At 44.1% G+C, this 21,651-nt stretch overlaps 1 protein-coding gene across 1 annotated transcript in view; it reads right to left on the bottom strand.

Moving 5' to 3' along the window:
* Positions 1-21,651, bottom strand: part of PIGA (phosphatidylinositol glycan anchor biosynthesis class A) — a 51,791-nt gene that overhangs the window by 11,914 nt on the left and 18,226 nt on the right. The window contains exons 3-5 of the mRNA XM_073616944.1: positions 20,628-20,760; positions 7,635-7,767; positions 2,644-2,850 (exon numbers count right to left, since the gene is read on the bottom strand). Of these exons, the coding sequence (XP_073473045.1) occupies positions 2,644-2,850; positions 7,635-7,767; positions 20,628-20,760 (473 nt within the window). The remainder of the gene's footprint in view (positions 1-2,643; positions 2,851-7,634; positions 7,768-20,627; positions 20,761-21,651) is intronic.

The raw sequence follows: 21,651 nt of genomic DNA, 5'->3' as shown, positions 1-21,651 counted from the left end.
GATGAAACAACCCATTCAGTTTAAGACCCCTTTCACACTGTCAGTTTTGTCGGCAGACCTGAACGGGCGCTCAATGCTAGTCTATGGAGCGACGGATGTCAACGGTGAAATGTCCGCTGACATCCGACCCGGTCCGATCCACTCCGCTAAAATCAGATGGATGCCCCTACATTCGCATCCATCCCTGGCGGATAGGTTGAGATCTGATGAAAACGGACATGCTGTCCATTTTCGTCCGTTCTCTTGACAAGCCTCTCCCTGCTCAGTGAGCAGAGATCTCCCGCTGAGCTGGCGGACTCCATGGCAGCGGATCCGCCTCGTGAAAATTAAGCCTGAAATATAAATGAAAAGGTAAAAAACCATTTGTGTATAGATATAAACAAACAAACAAAAAAAAAAAAAGAAAAAAAAAAAAAAAACCATCATTAATACCTTTGTTTCCCCCTTTGTTGTAAGTTACATAGTTAGTTTGAAAAAAAAAAAAAGAAAGACACGAGTCCATCTAGTTCAACCTATAAAGTGATCATATACCCTTTGTTCTCAACTGCATAAGAGCTAGAAAGCTAGAGGAGGAGAAACAGCAGCACACTAGGTCTTTTCAGTGAATAGCTGTGGAGGAAGGGGGATGCCTCAGCAGAAATTGAATCAATAGAGGAACCCCTGTGGTTGCAGGAAAGAAATTTGCACCCTGTATAGTCTGCCTAACACTTCTGTCACATACTCACATACCCAGAAACTAGTCCGCCTATGTACTGCCTATAATAGAAGTATTCGTGTTATAACTATGTAAGCATGGTTATATAAAACCTCAAATACACCAATTAAACAGAACAGTTATTTGGAAAGATGTTGGGTATATCTTTTTGTGTCTGCAGCAATTTTTAATTTGGACCCACTAATAAATATACGGTTTTGTTATGTACACAAATTTTATTTTATCGTTTTTGCTTACATTTAATAATTGCTCTTTATTTTGCAAAAATAGTGTTTATATTATTGGTTATATTGTTACCTTAAAGTGCTACTAAACGCAGGACCCTGCATTCACTATATCTGATCTCCCACAGTACACAGAACATGGAAATGCAATAGTTTTAGTAAATATAAACTGCTAAATAACCTTTCCCCTCAGCAGTATATAGCAGTCCTGTGATTTCTATCAGTGTCTGCTCAAACTTGTAGGAGTTTTCATTCTACTCTAATCCTGTCTGGACAGCAGGCATGTACTGGCCATTGGGACTACAGGGAGTTTCCCGGTGGGCCGATGGCTCAGTGGGCCGATTTCAGTGACAGTGGACCGCTGCCTCCCTCCAGTCCTCTGTCCCCCCCGCAGTGCTCACCTCCTCTCCCTGGCTAGTTATGCAGCGCGCCTGAATACAGACATGATGCTCAGGAGTCAACACTTAGAAGCTCATCATAAGATCTGGAAGGAGAGCGGCCTCACTTTCCTGCCTAATCTTGTTCCATTGGGGGAGGGGGGGGGGCGCCAAACTGATTCTTTGCCCCAGGTGAAATAATGTCTAGCTTCCCCACTGGTACTGCCTATAAGAGAAATAATGTAGAACGGCTAATGGCTAGTGGGGGGGGGCTTGGGTGGCAAGCCAGCATGGGAGAGACCTGTCAAAGTGGGCCAGTCTGGGTGAAGTCCAGGGCCAAATTTTTGTCCCAGTCCAGCCCTGCTGGACAGTGCTGATTGCATGTGATCAGCACAGGGCCACTCTCCCAAGAAAAAAAAAAAAAAAAACAACTCTCTAGCAATACACACCAAACTGAGCATGTGCAACCTGACTCCTAATGCTCTGTTCTATGGAGGGATGGGTTGGAGTCGATTAAAGAAGAGGAGGATCAGAGACACAGGATCACACAGCCTTTATACACAATGCAGAGGATTAACCACTTAACATGCTTTACTTCATATACAGACTGATTTTATGGTGGTGGGTTTAGTAACAATTTAAGGCTAAAGTAAAAATGGCACCTAGTTCTTTCCAAAAATGAGCTATGACAGGTACACTTGTGTGTGGATCAGAATGCAAAACACACCAAAAACAGGTCTAGCTGCATCTATGGAAAGAATTAGGTCTGCCTAAAGGGGGAAAAAAAAAGAAGAAACTGGACCATTATGTTTGAACCCCCTGGCTGCTGCATCATTACTGCATCCTATAGTGACATGGGGCTGACTGATGGAACTACACCTGCCAGCCCCTTAAAGATGTCTGTACTTTGGATCTTGGTGTGGTCTCAATGCAATGAATGCATACACACACAAAAAAAAAAAAAAAAAAAAAAAAAAAAGAAGGTCTGCACCACCATGTTTATTTACTCTTACTCACAATTAAACAATGTGCTAAAATCTAGGATTCAGTCTGAAAGTGGCATTATTATATAAGCTTTCTGGGTCATGGCCTGGGGAAGCATACTGCAACTCCATGTACTATGGGGTATGGAATTCAAGCATAAACGCAACCCTCCGCATGGAGGTATGGATCATTGCGCTCATGTGAATGAAGCCCAATACCTGTCCAACACAACCAAATCACACAATATTGTACCGCTATCAAAATGTCAAGTCTGATCACAAAGTCACATAATATTATAAAAAAAAAAAAAAAAAAAAAAAAAAAAGACTAAATGTAAACGTACTCTCTCCGTTCTCTCAGCTACATCTCTCCAGGTATAAAAAGTCTTCACAGTGTTGTGGATGGCTTCAGGCGAGGGTAATTTTCCCGTCCTCAGCTGATCTATGGCTTTCTCCAATCCATCACATAGAGATTTGACTGACGGCTCACGTAGGATGATGAAATCCTCAGGCAGCACTTCGGGAATCCCACCCACTCTGGTACTCACCACCTGTTACAAGTACAGCATGTAAAGTGTGATACTGCAGCTAAAACGCAGAAGGGAACGTGTTACATCTGCCCTTCTTGGTAGTGATAAAGGACCCGACATTTCTGTTCACATATAAACATGCATTTACCACTTGCCTACTAGGCACTTTTACCCCCTTACTGCCCAGGCCAATTTCCAGCTTTCATCGCTGTCACACTTTAAATGACAAATGCGTGGTCATGCAATGCTGTACCCAAATTACATTTTTATTTTTATCTTCAAACACATAGGAGCTTTCTTTTGGTAGTATTTAATCACCACTGGGGTTTTTATTAATTGCTAAATAAATGAAAAGAGACAGAAGATTTTAAGAAAAAAAAAAAAAAGTGTTTCATAGTTACAAAATTTTGAAAACAGGTAGTTTTTTTTCTCCTTCACTGAAGTGCGTTGATGAGGCTGCACTGATGAGGTGGCACTGCACTGATAATCAATGTAGATGTCCCTTTTATACAAGCCAGTTATCGGCTCTCCTCATGCTGTCAGCACGAGGAAAAGAATGCCGATAACCGGCTTGTGTTTACATCGTGATCAGCTGTGATTGGACATAGCTGATCACGTGGTAAATGGCCGATGTTAATTTGCCTTTACCCCAATCTGTGATCAGCTGTGTTCTAGTGACACAGCGATCACAGAACGCGAACTTGGGAGGATCATGACACCCTCCCAGAACTGGCTGGCAGCGCTGCAACCATCATTTGGCTTTAGAGCGGTTGTCAAGTGGTTAAAATACATAAAAAGATGCTTGAAAAGTGGATGTGCATTGGCTTCCATTGAAGTGCACTTTTATGTGCATTAAATTGCTATGCATTTTGCAGGCGTTTTCCTCTGACATCACATCCTTTTTCTGTTTGTGGGTTGAGAGAAGGAGTGAGGGAGAAACAAAGAGTGCCAGAGATTGAAAAACCAACACATTTTTGTTTCTGGCGAGGCTTTGGCAAATGGGATGATGTCTAATGTAACATCCCACACATGGCTTACAAACCCTGCCATAGAGACACCTCACTAGCCAGCTTTCCACTACACACTCTACTTCCCCTCTAACATGGCTGCCATATGGATCCTTGTAAGGGACAAAATATTAAAGAACACCCCCCCCAATTAGACTTGCATTGACATGTGTTTATATGCGTTCATGTGTGTAGCATTTTAACCCAATGTACAGTATGTGTGAACTGGCAATTACAGTTTAAGCTTATTTTGCCTTAAAGCCAAAGTCATACTAAATGCAGTTAGTAATATTTACAGTGTATGTTCAGCCAAAAATGTTTTTTTTTTTTATATTTGGATAAAGTAGGCAAGGTACAGATCCCCTGTCAGGCTTTTACTGCTATCAAGAGCTCCATCTGTAAAAAAGGACAATGGTTTTACCAGACAAAAATGGAAGAAAATCTCCAAAAACCACACAGGCAAACTTAAGATGCTTTTATTGGGGGGGCATGGCTACCATCGACATGGCCGGACGTGTCTACGGAGAGCTCTGCCAGCCACCCATAGAATCCGCACTAATCCTGCATATTACTAGCAGCTCTTGCTCCACAAATTGCTTCCTTGAGGCGCCCAGACTTTATACAAGCACTGCAGGCTTATATTATGAGCAAGGTTACCCCCTCTACACCAGTGAACCATCTTAAAGAATTTGCCTGCATGGAGAGACAAGATGGAGTCAGCAGCCCTCACCTGCGGAGCAGCGGGGCGGCTGCCGGAGCTACCCCGAAAGTTGGCACATCGGCGACAGAGAGGACGGGTAAGCTGGCCCTGGAGCAAGTACATGCCCAGCTTCTTAAAGGCGATCAGCTCCAGTAGCACCTCCCTGACAGGCAAGATGGAGATCTAAGTGGACATAGGCCTCATGCGACATGACTTGCAGCATGTTAGGGAGAGGGTGGCAGAAACTGGGAGGAGAATTTCCACCTAGGAAGACGATTTCTTCCCTTTCCCTGGTCAGGTGACAGCTGCTGAGAAACAAATCTCTTTCTGGTACCAAAAAGCGGACGACCTTGAAAATCACCTGAACTACACAGACTACCATTTCAATTTAACATTGGGTTTTTAATTATTTCACCACGGTTTTTATTCTAGTCATACCTGGTGTGTTGCTGCCCTCTTCGGGACGAACCTAGAACTCCTTATCCACATGGCTTCTGTTGTCTACCTACTAACCATTGAGGGTGAAGGATCTAAACTCTGGTAGTATTATACACACTGCAATACAGGTGTTATGTGCATTTGACACTGTTCAGTCTGACACTATTTAATCTAACAATAGAAATGTAGAATGTACTTTTTTGTGAGTGCTTAAAGGGGGTGGCTACTACCACAAATTACCTTCACATATGCAGTTGCAATGTGCGGATAATGCCCAGTTGATACTTTTAATATACATAATCAGTCAGTTACTAGCTACATCAGTTATTGATGGTTTGGCTTTTGGGCGCAATTGTTACACCAACTGCCATTTTGTTTATTGGTACATAAATCGTTTTACTGTCCTGCATTTTACCTAATTTCATGCCATCTCATTGTTATTTCCTGATATGCTGATCATTTATCGAATGATGGCTAATCTTAGTACCTTTTTGTCATGGAATGTGAGGGGTCCAAGTACCCCCCAAGCATTCCTTAGTGTTTACCACGATAAGTCTTCAGGAGACGCATTCGATTCCTGAATACATTGATCACCTCAAGAAGCCTTGGCTGCAGTGGTCGGGCCATTCCTGTCATTCCTCTTATTCTGGGGGGGTATCGGTATTGGTGCACCGCTCGGTCTCATGGGAGTGTGTGAAAGTTCAGACAGACCCCCATGGGAGGCCTGTCTTTATCCGGGCACAGGTACATGCACTCCCATTTGTGATTATGGGCATTTACATCCCCCCTCTCCTGCTAACCTACAGGTGGTTAAAGAGGCAATGGTTTTTGCTGCAATGTATCCAGAAGCATATGTTTTATGTTTAGGGGATTTCAACCTGCTCTTGGACCCGGTCATGGATAGACATGGTGACCCTCTGGCCACGCAGTCCCAGACATTGTCTGCTTTCAGTTCTTTGGTCTCCGGGTTCGGTTGGAGTGACTTATGGAGGGTTTCCAATCCCAATACCAGGGCATATTCATGGTTCATCCCCAGCAGATGCCGTCTCTCAAGAATTGATTTGGCATTAGGTAATGATGAGTTTATGCCCCGTTTGTATTCAGACCATATTTCTGCCGCTGCAAAAAGGAAATCATTCTATACCCAGCAGAAATATTTTGAATGTGGGAACCAGTCCAATCAGTTACTAGCCCATATGGCTGGACAACAGACAAGTAGTTCTGTAGTGAAACAAATAACACGTCCTGATGGTACGGAGGCCTGTTTGGCTGGAGATATACTTACCTGTTTTCACGAATTCTATAAAAGCATGTATGACTCATACTTACATACTTACATATACCAGTGAGGACATTGAGGCATACCTTTTCGATGTGACATTCCCTACATTAACTCAGGAACAGGGGGAGGACTTAGATGCAGATATCACGGAGGATGAGGTCAGGGAGCCACTATGGCTAAGGGAAAGGCCTTGGGTCCTAATGGTCTACCCTTGGAAATATATTGCAGATACCTGGACACTCTTGCCCCGCTTCTAGCACAGGTCTATTCTACAGCATTTCGAGAGGGGAGACTGCCACCATCTATGTACTCTGCCACAGTGGTCCTTATTCCTAAACCTGAGAAGGACCCGGCTGACTGTGCGTCGTATCGGCCAATTTCTTTAGTCAATATTGACTATAAAATACTAGCAAAGATCCTGGCCAAACGTCTCAATGCAGTCATTCTTAGTATAATTCATCCAGACCAAACTGACTTTATGCCAGGAAAGTCTACCTCCATTAACATACGCAGGATGCAACCAATAGCTCAACTTAAAAAATTTCTGCCTGAGTCTTGTGTGCTGGCTTCGCTAGACACCGCAAAAGCCTTTGACTCAATAGAATGGTCTTTTCTTATGGCTGCGTTGCGCTTATTTGGCTTTGGCACTAAATTCCAACAATGGGTCACTATACTTTATAGGGATCCTATATCTAACCTTTTAGTCAATGGTCTCCTATCCCCATCTATACAGCTTCGAAGAGGTACCAGACAGGGATGCCCTCTGTCTCCGCTGTTGTTTGCGGTCACTATTGAGACGCTGGCACTGAGATTTCGGCAGTCTCCTCTCTTTAAAGGCATCACTATGGGGTAGAGTGTAGACACTATAGGATTATACGCAGATGACATTATTTTATATATGCAGGATACCTCTGCCTCATTAGGAATAGCGATGCAAATCATATACAAATTTGGCATGAATTCAGGCCTTAAAATTAACTGACAGAAGTCAGCCCTGATGCCCTTTACCTCGCAGGCCCTTCCATGTAGTGATCCTCCATGCCCTCTTAAGGTAGTGACCTAATTTAAATACTTGGGAATTATTAATACCCTGTCTCTTTCAGAGGCTTGTGAATCTGGACCCTCTGGTTACCATGATTAAAGCTAAACTTACTGTCTGGGCCAAACTTCCCCTGTCTTACCTATGGTAAGGTTTTACTTACCTGTATCATCATCAGACACAGAGTTGTTTTGAGACAGAGGAAGGAGTGGAGCACTGATGAGGTATCAGTGGTTGGGCCTTTACACAGACATTGTCATTTTGCCCTGTATGGTCAAGGTGTGTTATTCTGTCTTCTCTATTATTGACACGTTGATTATACAGATCATAGATAATTACCTGCAACCCACAGCTAGCAGCTTCCACGATTGCCATGCAGAAAGCTTCAGTAAGAGATGTGTTGAGAAATATGTCACCTTCCACCAAGACATTCCGCACCTCGTGGTGTCCCAGAGCGCCCAACAGCCGAACTCTGAAATCACATTGTGAAATGACATTTATTGTAATTTATTTAAAGTGCATCATTTACCAACTGCAAGATCAAAGTCAACAACAAATCATTACACAGTTCCCAAGTACCCACTGCATTCTGATGTTTTTGTAAGGATATCTGCAAACGGTTAAAAAAAAAAAAAAAAAAAAAAAGACGAAGCATAAAAAATTAACTTTGAGTTGCAGATAGGAGATTCTTCATCCCACTTGCCCATTATACTGAACCACTCTGACTGAGTCACATGGCTTGATTTCTAACTACGTCAGGACAAAGCGATTGCGTGCCTTTGTTGATGAACGGGTAAGATAACATTGAAACCCCAGACACAAGTGTACTGCTGCACCCCCCCCCCCCCCCCCCCAAACAAAAAGCCTCTTGATCCTGTCAGAAATCCAGTGTTATCTCATTCAGTCTAATTAGCTATTCAAGTTCTTCCTTGGACTACAGAACACCTTACCAGTTGTTGTAGAGATTGTAAAGATGGGAGCAGGGGGAGTTCAGTAGTTCAACAAAATACAACTGGGCAGAGCTGGCACCATTCCTAGAAATTTCATTGTAGCAATTGGGCACTGCATTGTTAGCCCACAACAGGAAACTAGGAGCCGAGTGCATTCCTGGCACATCAACAGCGATTTTACTGTACTTGCAGGGTCTTTAAAAGCACATAGGAAAATGTGCATGCATTGCAGAGAGGTACTACATTTTTCCTGACATACAACTGAACCATGTAATAGTAAAATAATGATCAGTCTGATAAAGAAAAAGTCACTGCTGTGATGACTCAATGGAGTTCTGTATACAGAGAGCTCAATACTTCAAATGTGAATAAGTCTAGTACCTCACCTGCTGAATGGAGAGAAGACTAAATTCAAATTCAACTGGCGCTTTATTTTATTTTTTTCCAAGTTAATGTAATATTGCTCCTTCCCCCTTTCACACAATTTTCCTAAATACATTTCTTTTTTAAATGAAGAAGTTGGCACTTCTGCCTTTCTCTCCCAGGCAAGACTGATGTAGCCCCAGCTACCTGCAGCCTCCTGGGATACCTACATCATGCATCCCAGCAGACGTTAGGGCAGTCTAGAACAGTGGACATCAACCCTGTCCTCAAGTACCCCCAACAGGCCATGTTTACAGGTGTTCCTTTATCTTGCACAGGTGCTTTAAATCAGAGTCAATGGCTTGGTATTTTGGACAGCTATTTTATCTGAGAGAAAATTCCCAAAACCTGGCCCGTTGGGGGTACTTGAGGACAGGGTTGAGAACCACTGGTCTAGAACATACAATATGCGCAGGGGTGTCATTAGAAGGCCGAGTGAAGGGACCATCAAGAGACAGCTGGCCTCCAGATACCATACAAGAGAAAGGTGGGATGGGACCTGTAGGAAGAGAGTGGTGTGGAAGAATGGGACAATGCCGGATCCATTGGGCTTGTATGCATTAAGTAGCAGAGAAAGAAGACAAGACGTAAGCGGAATATTGAATTATTTTTGGGACTGGGTAAAGTTTCTCTTTAATATTCTAAAATGAATGTTTACCTGCAAAAAAATAAAAAAAAAATAAATACTTTTACGTTTCTTCACCTCTAGACCACTGTAATAAATATTTAACTTGGAAACTGGACACCATAGCACTAAGGCCCCTTTCACACTTGTGCGACTTGTCCTGTGACTCGGGACTGCAAAGTCACATGAGAAACCGTACCCCATGATTTCCGTTCATATCTGTGCCGACTACTTTGGTCCAATTTTAATGTGACTTACACAGGCATTGCCTTAAGTCTCGTGACTTACAAGTGTGAAAGGGGCCTTATGCCCCGTACACACGGTCGGACTTTGTTCGGACATTCCGACAACAAAATCCTCTGATTTTTTCCGACGGATGTTGGCTCAAACTTGTTTTGCCTACACACGGTCGCACAAAGTTGTCGGAATTTCCGATCGCCAAGAACGCGGTGACGTCAAGCACGTACAACGAGACTAGAAAAGGCCAGTTCAGAACCAAGCGAGGCACCCTTTGGGCTCCTTTTGCTAATCTCGTGTTAGTAAAAGTTTGGTGAGAGACGATTCGCGCTTTTTCAGACTCGTGGCTTTCAGATCGTTTTCTGCCGTTCAGTTTGTGCTTGTGGGTTTGTATCTGCTCTTCAGTGCGTGCAGTCAGTTCGTATTGGAGTTTTCTGTGCAATCTTGTCCGCTCGTTGCTGTTTTTCAGGTCGCTCTTCACAGGCCTTGCTGTTCTTCAGTGCGTTCTGTTACTTTGTTCTGAGCAGCCGACCGTTTTCTAGCCATGTTGCGTATGCGTACTCCTCGTAGAGTTCGTGCTGTGCGGGGGCTTGGTGTTGGGGTCCTGACCTTGACACAAGTCCAGTCCATGAACAGGGTGGGGAGGAGTTCATGGACCAAGAATTGGTTGCTTCAGCGTGACCAGTTCTGTCATATGCCTTTGCTCCGTGAGATCCGTGAGAATAATCCTGATGATTTCAGGAACTTTCTCAGGATGACGGACCCCGTATTTCACCGTTTGTTGGCTTCGCTGACCCCCTATATCAGCAGGCAGGATACCTGCATGAGGCAAGCCATCACTCCGGAGCAGAGGTTGGTCGCTACCTTGCGGTATTTGGCCACAGGGAGAAGCCTGCAGGACCTCAAGTTCTCGACAGGCATCTCCCCCCAGGCTCTGGGGATCATTATCCCAGAGACCTGTTCTGCCATCATCCAGGTCCTACAGAAGGAGTATATGAAGATAAGATTTTTATCCTTTTATATCACATTTTATTGTATTGAATGTTTGCTAATATATTGTATTTCTTTCCTCATTCCCTAATTACCATGATTGTATTATGCTGTGAATGTCCCCTTTGTCCTCATGCATGCTGGATTTTTATGTAATTATTATTTTAGGTCCTTCATACATATTTGCCCTTCAATAACCTCCCCAGCATGGTGTCTCCTGCCCTATATTCACCTCATGTAGTTACTTAACAATGTATTTTATCAGCTCCATAGTAGTGCTTTACCCCAAACACCCCCTAAAATGTTTTGAAATGTTATTTTTGATTTAAATTCAGGCAGAGGGCCAGAGGCTTTTTTTTGTGGTGTTCCCAAATTTTTTGTAACCCTCCCTCCCCCAACTGCTAAGTCAGCTGATCCCAATTCTCTATCCTCAATCATCTGCTGACTTTGCCAAACCCATACACACTATACCCATCTCTTTAGTGCTCAGATTTATGGATGAATTCCCCAAAGCATGTAGTGCAAGGGCCTGCCTGTATACTTTCCAATGGTACTGTTTAAAGTTCTTGTATCCTATTATGATCTTGATAGGTAATAGCAGAATGTCCAAATGTGCTCAAATGTGTACAGTGTGTATTTATATCTTTGTATTATGACACTTCTTACCTGTCCAGTGGGCTGCCAATAGTGTAACTAAGGAGGGGCTGTTCCAAGTAATACCCTGTATCAAGGCATTCATCTCTCAATGAAGTGAAGAGGGTTACCTGTCCAAGAGTTCCCCACCCCTATAATGTTAGAAATGGCCCATCAGAGGGGGGGGGGGAATATGATAGGTGTACCTTATACTTTGTTGTTGTTAAATTCCCCTAATAAATGCTATCTGGAGGTTGACCCATAATGTTTGTGTCTAATCTGCTTGCCAGGTTTCTGTGAAAAAATAGTAATGTTTATTGTTTTTTCCTCAACAGTTTCCTTCCACGCCACAGGAATGGCAGACTGTGGCCTTCCACTTTGCCCAGCGGTGGGACTTTCCTAACTGCGGAGGGGCAATTGATGGGAAACACGTCCACATCGTCCCACCACCCAACTTGGGGTCGTACTATTATAATTACAAGGGGTTTAATAGTATAGTGATGTTGGCGGTGGTGTCGGCTAATTACGACTTCTTGTATGTGGACGTGGGGAAGAATGGCCGGATGTCCGATGGTGGAGTGATCGCCCAGACGGAGTTCTACAGGCGTCTCCAGAATGGCAGCTTGGACTTGCCACCTCCAGAGGACAATGTTGAAGGTCTCCCATTTGTGTTCGTTGCTGATGAAGCATTTGCGCTGGGGGACCACCTGATGCGGCCATTCCCGATGAGGACCCTCACCCCGGAACAGAGGGTTTTTAATTACCGGCTGGCCAGAGCCCGAAGAGTGGTGGAGAACACATTTGGAATCCTGGCCAGCCGGTTCCGATTATGACACCCATCCATATGGCGGAGTATAAACTGAACCATATAATACTTGCCTGCTGTGTTCTCAATAATTTTCTACGAAAACATTCAGCCAACTATGCTGGCTCAGTTGGGCCTGAGGCCGGAATCCCAAATACATCAACAATGACGGCACTTGAAAGCGGCCGTCCTGGCTTGCCCTCCCTGAATGCCCGTGATGTCCGGTTACGATACCTGGAGTTCTTTGCGGGTAGGGGGGCTATCAATATGCCAGACAATATGTGACACCTTTTTCAAATAAAAAACAACCAAAAGAAATTCTTGGTGGACATTTACTGCTTGTGTTTGTTTTAGCTGACCCTGACAGAAATGTGTTGAGTGCAGAAAATGTCGTGATTGGGTAACCTTATAAAAAACAGTGTTGGCTGGTACTTCCTAAATGCAAAAACACATTTCACTACAAGTGCACTTGCAACTGCACTGAACCTGCACTTGTAGTGCAAAGAGGATTTGCCCTTAGGAAATAACCCCCATTTGTGCATAAAACAACAATTACATCACCCCAAAAGTGTTGTAGTGTTGAGACAATAATCCACACATTCTTGAGTAAGGCACTTTTTTATACCTGCACAATCACATGCGCATTTACCAAAGGTTTTTAAAACAAACCAACATGTTTGTTGTATAACAATGTTTGCAGTAGCATTATGAAAAATCAAAATATCCATTTCAGATAAAACAGGCCTGTGTAAAACCAACAAGAAAGCCAAAAAACTTGAACTTACAAAGTTCACATTAGGTAAAACCTGAAGGCTATATCAGACATCAGTATTTAGGAACTGGGTTTGATATAGCGTTCAGATGGGGGGAAATCACCCCTGGAAAAGCCAAATTTGGAAGATGCACACCAATTTACAAATGTCCACATGTGCTATCTGCCATCATGGGGGATCAAGGGACGTGTTTGGGGGGAGCAAGCCCTTCCTCAACGCTACTTTATAATTGAGGAAGGGGTTGCCCCCCCAAAACGCGTCCATTGATCTCCCGTGATGGCAGATAGCACATGTTGGCACACTGTGTGCATCCTCCAAATTTGTCTTTTCTAAACATTGAAAAAAGTTTGGTACGATAAAACAGGTGATTTTGTGGGGTTTAAATTCGCCCCAAAACATCAATGATGTTATTATTTTTTTTAATAACATCACTGATTTGTTGATGTATGTTTTGCAATTGGAGATTACACCCCATGATCTCCCCGATGAGTATCTGGGCACTTTCAGATGTAAAGCGTTCTGGATCCCTCACATCACGATCACCTAAAAAGAGATAAAGAACAAAAAAAAAAAGGTCTCAAAAATCTGCCACCAGCCATCTCTTTTACCTGAGTCTGTGGTCGCAGACACTCACCTGTTGTGGTGCCAATCTCCACCACGTCTTCTTCTTCCTCCTGCTCAGCTTCTTGGGTTGGTATTTCCCCTTCTTCCAGAGAGGGGGGGTCTCTGGTCTCCTGGGATGAGGGGTGTCCGAGTCTTTTCTCCCCTATGTAAAACAAAAATGGTATACTTAGCACACAGATATTTGATGGCAGAACTATAGAAATAGGAAACATTGCTTGGAAGTGGGGTACAATTGTCTATTTTAGCCGAGTTCCAAGATGTATATTTTTTATTGCCCTTTGTCAAGCTGCAATACTTTACCTGTTTGGTACAAGCTTCACAGATGGAGACCCCCCTATAGTATACACTGGAGCACCTGTGTGGCCCCCTAATAAAAATGGTGTTCTTGTGTCCCACACTAGTGCTCCAGTGTCCAGATGTGAAAACAGCTGCTCAGTGTCCTCTCCTTACACACAATCTAGTTTGCATTTCATTCTAGTAACAAACCCATCTACACAAACAAATATTTGGCATCCAAGTAGGCCCCCAAAAATGTGTGAAAATGCATATGGCCTAAACAATGGTGTTCTAGAGGCCGAAAGAAAAATGTTTGATACGAACGAATAATGTGCCCATGAACATTAAAGTTGACCTTTGGAAACGTTACAACTAATCAAAGCATATGGAGCAGAACGAACGTAATAAAGACAGAAAGAATAGGAACACAGCACAACTACTTACTTTTTTGCAGCACTCTCCGGATCTTTCGGTACTGCTCTGGCTCTCTCAACTTCAGGTCCGACCACCGCTTCCTGAGCTGATCTTTAGACCTTCGTACCCCGAAATTCCGCTCTAGACTCCTGACCACTTTCGCCATGATTTTGGCCTTTCGGATATTAGGGTTGGGGTAAGGCCCATATTTTCCGTCATAGTCGGACTTCCTCATGATGTCGACCATCTCCAACATCTCCCCAAACGACATATTTGTGGCCTTAAAACGTCTCCTTCTGGATCGGGACGTGCCTGGATCCGCCCTTTCCTCCTCCTCCTCGTTGCTACAATTAGCCCGCACCTGCTGTATGTCCGCCATCATGCTCTTCCCCCACTGCGCCGAACGAAAAGGGGCGGGGAATACACTAGAAAGAACGTCAGGGGCGGGCGGAGTTACACGCATGCGCAGTGTATATAAAGCGTAACACGCGTGCGTATTACGTTTGATCTGTGAGCGGAGGAAGGAGCATTGAACGCGGCGATCGTAAGAACGAAGGTAAGAGACAAACTTGGGCCTATACTGCTTCTATAGATTGAGGCCTATATTGTAACAAGATTAGGAGAGTTTGGTGTGACATTAGGCTTTGTCTTGTGTTGTGTCTTGCAGTGAACATGGATATGGTACTGAAAGATCAGGACTTCATTTCAGTCTTCATAGAGATGCTAAGGGAGCTGCCCTGTCTGTGGGAGATTAAACACCCCCATTACAAGAACCAAGCAAAGAGGAAGGCAGCACTGGAGCAATTGTGTGAAATTGTGAAGCAGGTGATCCCCACGGCAGACATCACTTATTTAAAGATTTTCATTGGTGGCCTGAGGAGCACATATCTGAGGGAGCGCAATAAAGTCCTGGATTCACAGAGATCCGGAGCAGCAGATGACATCTATGTCCCCAGGATGTTGTACTACGACAGGCTGCACTTTCTGGCAGGCCAGACTGAACCCAGGTCATCACTCTCCAGTCTTCCTTCCACGCTTCCTTCCCCCCCGGCTGAGGCTTCTGACGCCCAACCTGGGCCTTCCAGGCCACATGTGGAGGAGCCCAGATTGAGCCAGGTATAGCATTCCTCTAAATATTTCTGCTTGTCCAATCAATGATGTTAACTAGATGTTAGTTGGGAGTACTAATTTATGATTGTGATTGATGATGCAAAAACTAAAACCATGTCCCTTTTTCATACACAGGGAAGTCTCAGCCAGGAGGTGGCCGGGCCGAGCCGGCTGGCTGATCTGCAGGTCCCTCCACCCCCCCTGGAAACAGAAAGTGGCAGTAGGAGGAGTACCCTAGAGGAGGCTGCTATCAGATTTTTTTGTAGGGCTACAGAGGTCCTGGGAGCACCCCACACCAGGCAGGAGAACATTGCTGCATTCATAGCCTATAAAATGCAGAGGATGGAGGAGGGCCAAAAAGCCATGTGTGAGGCCCTCATATCAGAGGCTCTGGCGAAAGGTATGAGGGGCCAAATTACACCTCAAACACACCTTCGCGATGGTCCTCCTCCTCCTCCTGCAGGTCCTACTCCTCCTCCAGGTCCTACTCCTCCTCCTGCCACATCTCCAACTGCACAGCCACAGCCCGGAAGGAAGTGTGAAAGGAAGACCAGACAGTGAGGACCCTGGATCCAGTCTGGTCGGCCAAAAGATGCAGCCTCTTGTGGTACCACAGCCTGGGGACACTGATGTCATCTGCTGCTATCCGGATCTCTGTGAATCCCGGACCAGACTGCCCTCCCTTACATATGGACTCCTCAGGCCACCAATTTTGATGTTCAAGAATTGATGTCTGCCGTGGGGGTCCCAGGCTTCACTAATTTCTCCTGTTGATCCAGTGTTGCCTTCCTCTTTGTTTGGTTCTGAGCCCTTAATAAAGGATTTTTGTTTTGAATTATACTCTCCTATGTGTTTTACTTCAAAAATGATGGTTTGTTTGTGAGGATTCAGGTACATTTCTAATATACAATGTGAAATGAACAAGGGACATCAACAACAAAAAATCTCATGGAGATTAAATAATAAAAGATATCAATGGTGTTGGGGTAACTTGCCACACAAAACACACACAAAAATATTCTGGAGTAAAAATAAAAATAACATTGAACAAAGATCAGCCTTGGAAAAAATCCAAACATTAAAGAAAAAAAAAAGGCTTAAAAACAAAAAAAAAAACATAAAAAATATAAAACTGTCAGATGTGACAACTAATAACAATATATTGAGGGAATCCCACTAAAAAAAACACAAATAAAACTTTGTGAGAAGTGTGTGTGAATATGAGCAGCAAAACTACTTAATTCTTGTCACATTATAAAGAAGAAGAGAGTGCGCTGTATTAAACCATTTTTTACATTGCAGCGTGACGAAAGTGCTGTATCCATTGCGAACGCTAAGTTTACCAGAACGAGCTGTCCCGTGTCGGAATTTCTTCTGAGCATGCGTGGCACTTTGTGCGTCAGAACAGGCCACACACGGTCGGAATTGACGCGATCGGATTTTGTTGTCGGAAAATTTTATCTCCTGCTGTCCAACTTTGTGTGTCGGAAAATCCGATGGAAAATGTCTGATGGCGCCCACACACGGTCGGAATTTCCGACAACACACTCCGATCGGACAATGTCCATCGGAAAATCCGACCGTGTGTACGGGGCATTAGAGTTCTCAGAGAAGCTGAACACAATACTTCAATAATGGTAACCACTATGCAACCCGGACTGGATGATCTAGGTGTTGCAGCCCTCTTAAAAGGATGAGTTTAGCTTTGGGAACATGTTACGTGTTTCAAAAGGTTTCTGGAGTGAAACATGTAACATGTTCCACTCCTGCAGCGTCAGGCCAATCCTCTCCCATTGTGACTGCAGGCGGGGATCTTGTCCCTGCACCTGCTGTCACAATTTGAAAAGAATGCAGCCTTGTGAGCGTAGCAGAGATCTGTGAATAAACTACAAGTAACGTCAGACTTTTCAGCTGACGGCTTGTAGTTCTCAACGATCTACCAGGGCGCTAATGAGCGCACTCGGTAGTTCCTTGAGTTCTCCTCTCATCGTCATTGTGCAAGTGCCTGCCTGTATGAGGTACGAGCAGACAGATAGACGGAAAGCCTGCAGGTGCCCTACATTGCACCCCGAGAGCTGCTGATTGCATGTGCAATGCTTTACAGGCTCCTAATAAAAAATAAAATGTACATTTGTTTACCTGAAAAAAAAAAATATATATTTTTAAGAAAGGTGAACTTATCCTTTAAGATTGGGGAGTCTAGTAACAACAAAAAAGGGCACAAATGCATAGTGCTTTATATACAGCACTTTATTGAAGGATACAAGATAAGTTATACTCACAAAACCCATGTAAAAAATAGCGTAATGTAAAACTCAGGAACCAGAAACAAGCCCTTCACAGAACTCCTTAGGTTCAAGTGGATGTTTGTGCCGGCTAACGCGTTTCGGGAGACAAACACCCTTTTTCAGAGCAGAACCGAGATCTGCTATGAAGAAGGGTGCTTGTCATTTCAATAAAGTGCTGTAGATAATTTACTAGGCCTTTGTGCCCTTTGTTTTTTTTTTATATTTGTACTGTAAGGAATATGTACAAAAGCACTATGCATTCACTTTAAGAAAGGAAGAAGAGAGTTTGCAAATATTGCTAATCCACATATCACTATATTTAATACCAAGTTAAAGTGGTTCTAAAGCCTAAGGTTTTTCGCCTGATTGATAGCAGTTGGAGCCATTGGCTCCCGCTCCTGTTAATCAAAAGCTGTGACACGGAGCAGGGGTGGGGCCGAGTCCCATTGTCTGTGCCAATGGACGCAGCAGCGGGACTCAGGAGCGAGCATCCATGGGTGCCTCCAGGGAAATCGTCTTTTGCAGGGGCATTCGCCAAAGAGGAGGAGCCTGGAGCACCGGTGAGGGACCCCAGAAGAGGGTTGGGGCTGCTCTGTTCAAAAGCATTGCACAAAGCAGACAAATATAGGTTTTTTTTTTTTTTTTTAATTAAAATAACAAACAAACACCACCACAAGGGTTTAATATCACTCTTAAGAACCCAATGGTACTACTGATAAACAAGCCAACTGTACTTTCCCTTTAAAAAAAAAAAAACACACCAGCAGTGAGCATAATTGCGCAATATAAAGGCATTCTTTGCCTTTCAATAAAAGTAACATAACCGGTCCCTAGAAGCTATATACAGGGTATGTATACTGCTTCAGGCCACAACCTAAATGCTTTTTACATTAACATTCAAATGTAAGGTGGCACGTTTTCTTTAAAAATATCAAAAGCACAGAAAGAACACAGGAAACCATTCCAGGATCTCTCCATCTGTCAGAGCTCTGCGCTGGAAAGAAGCCAAAGATGTGAAAAGGATGCAGAAATCTGACAGCTTTATATGCAAAGTTTCCTCATTTTCTCAGGAATAATAATGAAGTGTGGGCTAAAGGCTGTAACATATCACATTTAATTTCCTTATATAAGAGAGAAAATAGATTATGGTAATAACACCATTAACACCTACCCATTTCTTGCTTCCATTATTTTCTCCAGCTGCATCCTCGTAAAGATTTCTAGAAACTGAAAGCCGTGTCTTTATCCCTCTGTCATTCAGTATTGTTGGTTTACTGAAGACAAGCAGTACACTGCCCTCATTCTACTACCATTTACAATGGGTGTTGTCATCCCTGACCTTCAGAGATTATTGGCCTGATTGCATATACTGCAGTGACCTGCATTGTTTTCTATGAGGCCCAATCAAACCACAACTCCAATGTGATGGGAGGAAAAATGCAGAAATGTCACCACATTGCTGTGCGGATATAGGAATGGAGTGTTCCACTTTGTATACTTCCAATAAAGTTTAAAAGAAACAATAAAGGAGGGTAAACAGTGTCCTGCGGCTGGAGTCCAATGTGCAGTAGTGGTGACCAGCCTTGTCTTGCTTATTACAATACAAACCACCACTCGGCACTGCTATTACACAGAGGACACCACCAGATCAACGTTAAAACAAATTGTTTCAGTGTGTGGCTGGTATGAACGTAACCTAAATGATAACTGTAGTAAAATTGGCAGAGCCAAGCAGGCAAACACAGATGCCCTTGGGCCTTCTCATGTAACTAGTGGACACAGGCTGCATTGAAAAGAAAACCCTCTATTACAGGCATCACTAAATGGCGGCCCGCAGTCCGGATGCACACCGAGTCACTGCCCTATCTGGACCGCCGCGGTCCTACCATTTAGAAGCCTTTTCTTCCCCCAACCATTATGCTGTCATCCACACAGAACAGACAGCAGGAGGCGGGACAGTTCTGGATGGAGGGCGGGAGCTACCCAGAGGTTAAAGCAATAGTAAACCGCATCCCAAAAAAAAAAAAGGAAGAATTACAGACTTACCTGAAGACTTGCCTTAAAACGAAGCCCTCCAGCGGTGCGCTGTCACCACTGAAGATGTTTCCATCTTCACCCGGTCTTCTTTACGGGTTCGCACGCTTCGGCTATCTGATTAGTAGAGCCGGCGATGATGTCACTCCCGCGCATGCACGTGGGAGCTGCTGTTTACGGCACGGCTCTGGAGGAACGGCATGGGTATGCCGTTCCTTCAGAGGGAACGCGCCAGGGACGTCTCCGGCTGCATCTAAAAAGTAAATATCTCCTAAACGGTGCATGTTTAGGAAGTATTTACAGTACCTATAGGTAAGCATTATTAAAGGCTTACCTATAGATAAAAATCATACATGGGAGTTTACTCCCACTTTAACAAGCAAATGATTGGCTGCTAGGATAAAAGGGCAACTAATCACTATCTTGCAGCTCCTGCCCTCCATTGAAGCCTGCTGTGCCTCCTACCCTCCGATCTGTCTGTGTAAGGTAGGACAGTGGAGGGCTAAGGACTGCGATACAGGGGGGGGGGCGAGGACAGTAGCGCTGAGAATAGCAATGTGTGGGGGAAGCTGAGGACTAATCATGTGGGGGGAGGAGCTGAGAACTGCAATGTGAGGGGGGGGGGGGGGGATGGGCTGAGGACTGTAATGTGAGGGGGGCAGGTTTATGTCAAGGAAGTGTGAGAACACTACTGTGAAAGGGGGGTCTTGATGTGAGAGGGAATTGTGATGCGTAGTGGGGAATGAGGACACGGATGTAAGAACGGGTTCAGATCAGTGCATGTGCATTTGGTACACATGTTGTGGGTAGGTCAGCCCATTCATGTTAATGGGCTGCACTGCCCACGAGAAAAAGAAGCCCCCACCCGTTTTTTTTTTTTTTTTTTAAATCTCTTTACACCAAGCCACACGGTGCAGCACCAACATGCGGTTTGGCAAAAATGCACAGCGATTCAGACCTCTGACGGGAAAAAAAAAAAAAAAAAAAAATGTACTGATCGTACTATTGTGAATTTCAATTCAATACCCTTGCTTTATTAAGATATCTAAGGGGATGTCCCCCTGGGATATGTTCGGACCTGGTAAAGCATACAAATACTGTACTTAAACCTCCTTATTTCCAGAGGAATTCCACCACATTTTTGTTGTACCTGTCATGAAGCTGGTATCTTTCTCGTACCTCCTCTAAAATGATTCTCTTGGGCCCCTCACCTCCAATGAGAAAGTGCAGATCTGGGTATCTGAGGCACATTTCAGGGATTATACCTCCCAGCAAGTCTATTCCTGGAAAACACAAATGTTAGGATTATACAATCACGCTGGCTGGAAGTACAGTATTGGCAGAGAGCTATGTACTACAATCCATGGGAACTTATCAGAATTAATCGTTTATCATTCTGACCAGAATACTGAAAGCCAATTGGTTGCCAACAGCAAATTCACTTTACTAGTTAAAGATGGCCATATTGGGTGCTTCCATGAGAACGACAAGCAGGAAGAGGACATCCTCTGTAGAGTTAAGGCCACTGTTTCTCATGGGAAAAGGACAAGATCAGCACTTTTCAGGCAGATTATCAGGAAGAAAAAAATAAAAATAAAATGGATACTAGGGCTTCTCTTTCACACAGATGCCAATGCCTACTGCCCTCTAAAAAGCAATCTGCAGTAGATTGTTTTTCAGAGGGTAGCATAGCAGTGGTTGGCAGGCGTTCAGAGGGCAATCCTGCTGCCAAGGAGAATTTTGCAGTAGAGGCTTGAGGTTGCAGTTGGAGAATGACAGGTTGTGTCACATGCAAAACTCTGCAGCTCGAGTTAAAAAAAGCCACGACCATGACACGTGTACAGCCCTGTCAGGCTGTAATGTTCGTGTTTGGATGGGTGGTAGAAGCAAGGCTGCCTGTGTTTACTGCCCCATGGCTGCCCGCGTGAAAGAATCCTAATGGTCTTCAAAGTTAAAGTGGATGTAAACCCACTCTCATCCTTTTTAAACTACTGCCATAGTGGTTATCTATAAGGATATACATGCCTCCTGCATGTATCTTTACCTGTCAAATGTCTCCCCTCTGTCTGTTATGAGACCCGAAAAACTGCAGATTCTGTGGGTGGGTCTGTTGTCCGGAACTCAGTGGGTGGAGTCGTGATGTCAGTAGACTCCCCGCCCACCTCTACACTCCC

The sequence above is a fragment of the Aquarana catesbeiana genome, linkage group LG02, assembly GCF_042186555.1.
Source record: "Aquarana catesbeiana isolate 2022-GZ linkage group LG02, ASM4218655v1, whole genome shotgun sequence".
In the NCBI taxonomy this organism is placed as follows: Eukaryota; Metazoa; Chordata; class Amphibia; order Anura; family Ranidae; genus Aquarana; species Aquarana catesbeiana.
The sequence above is the reverse complement of the archived record's forward strand: the minus strand, read 5'-3'. Positions and strand labels throughout refer to the sequence as shown.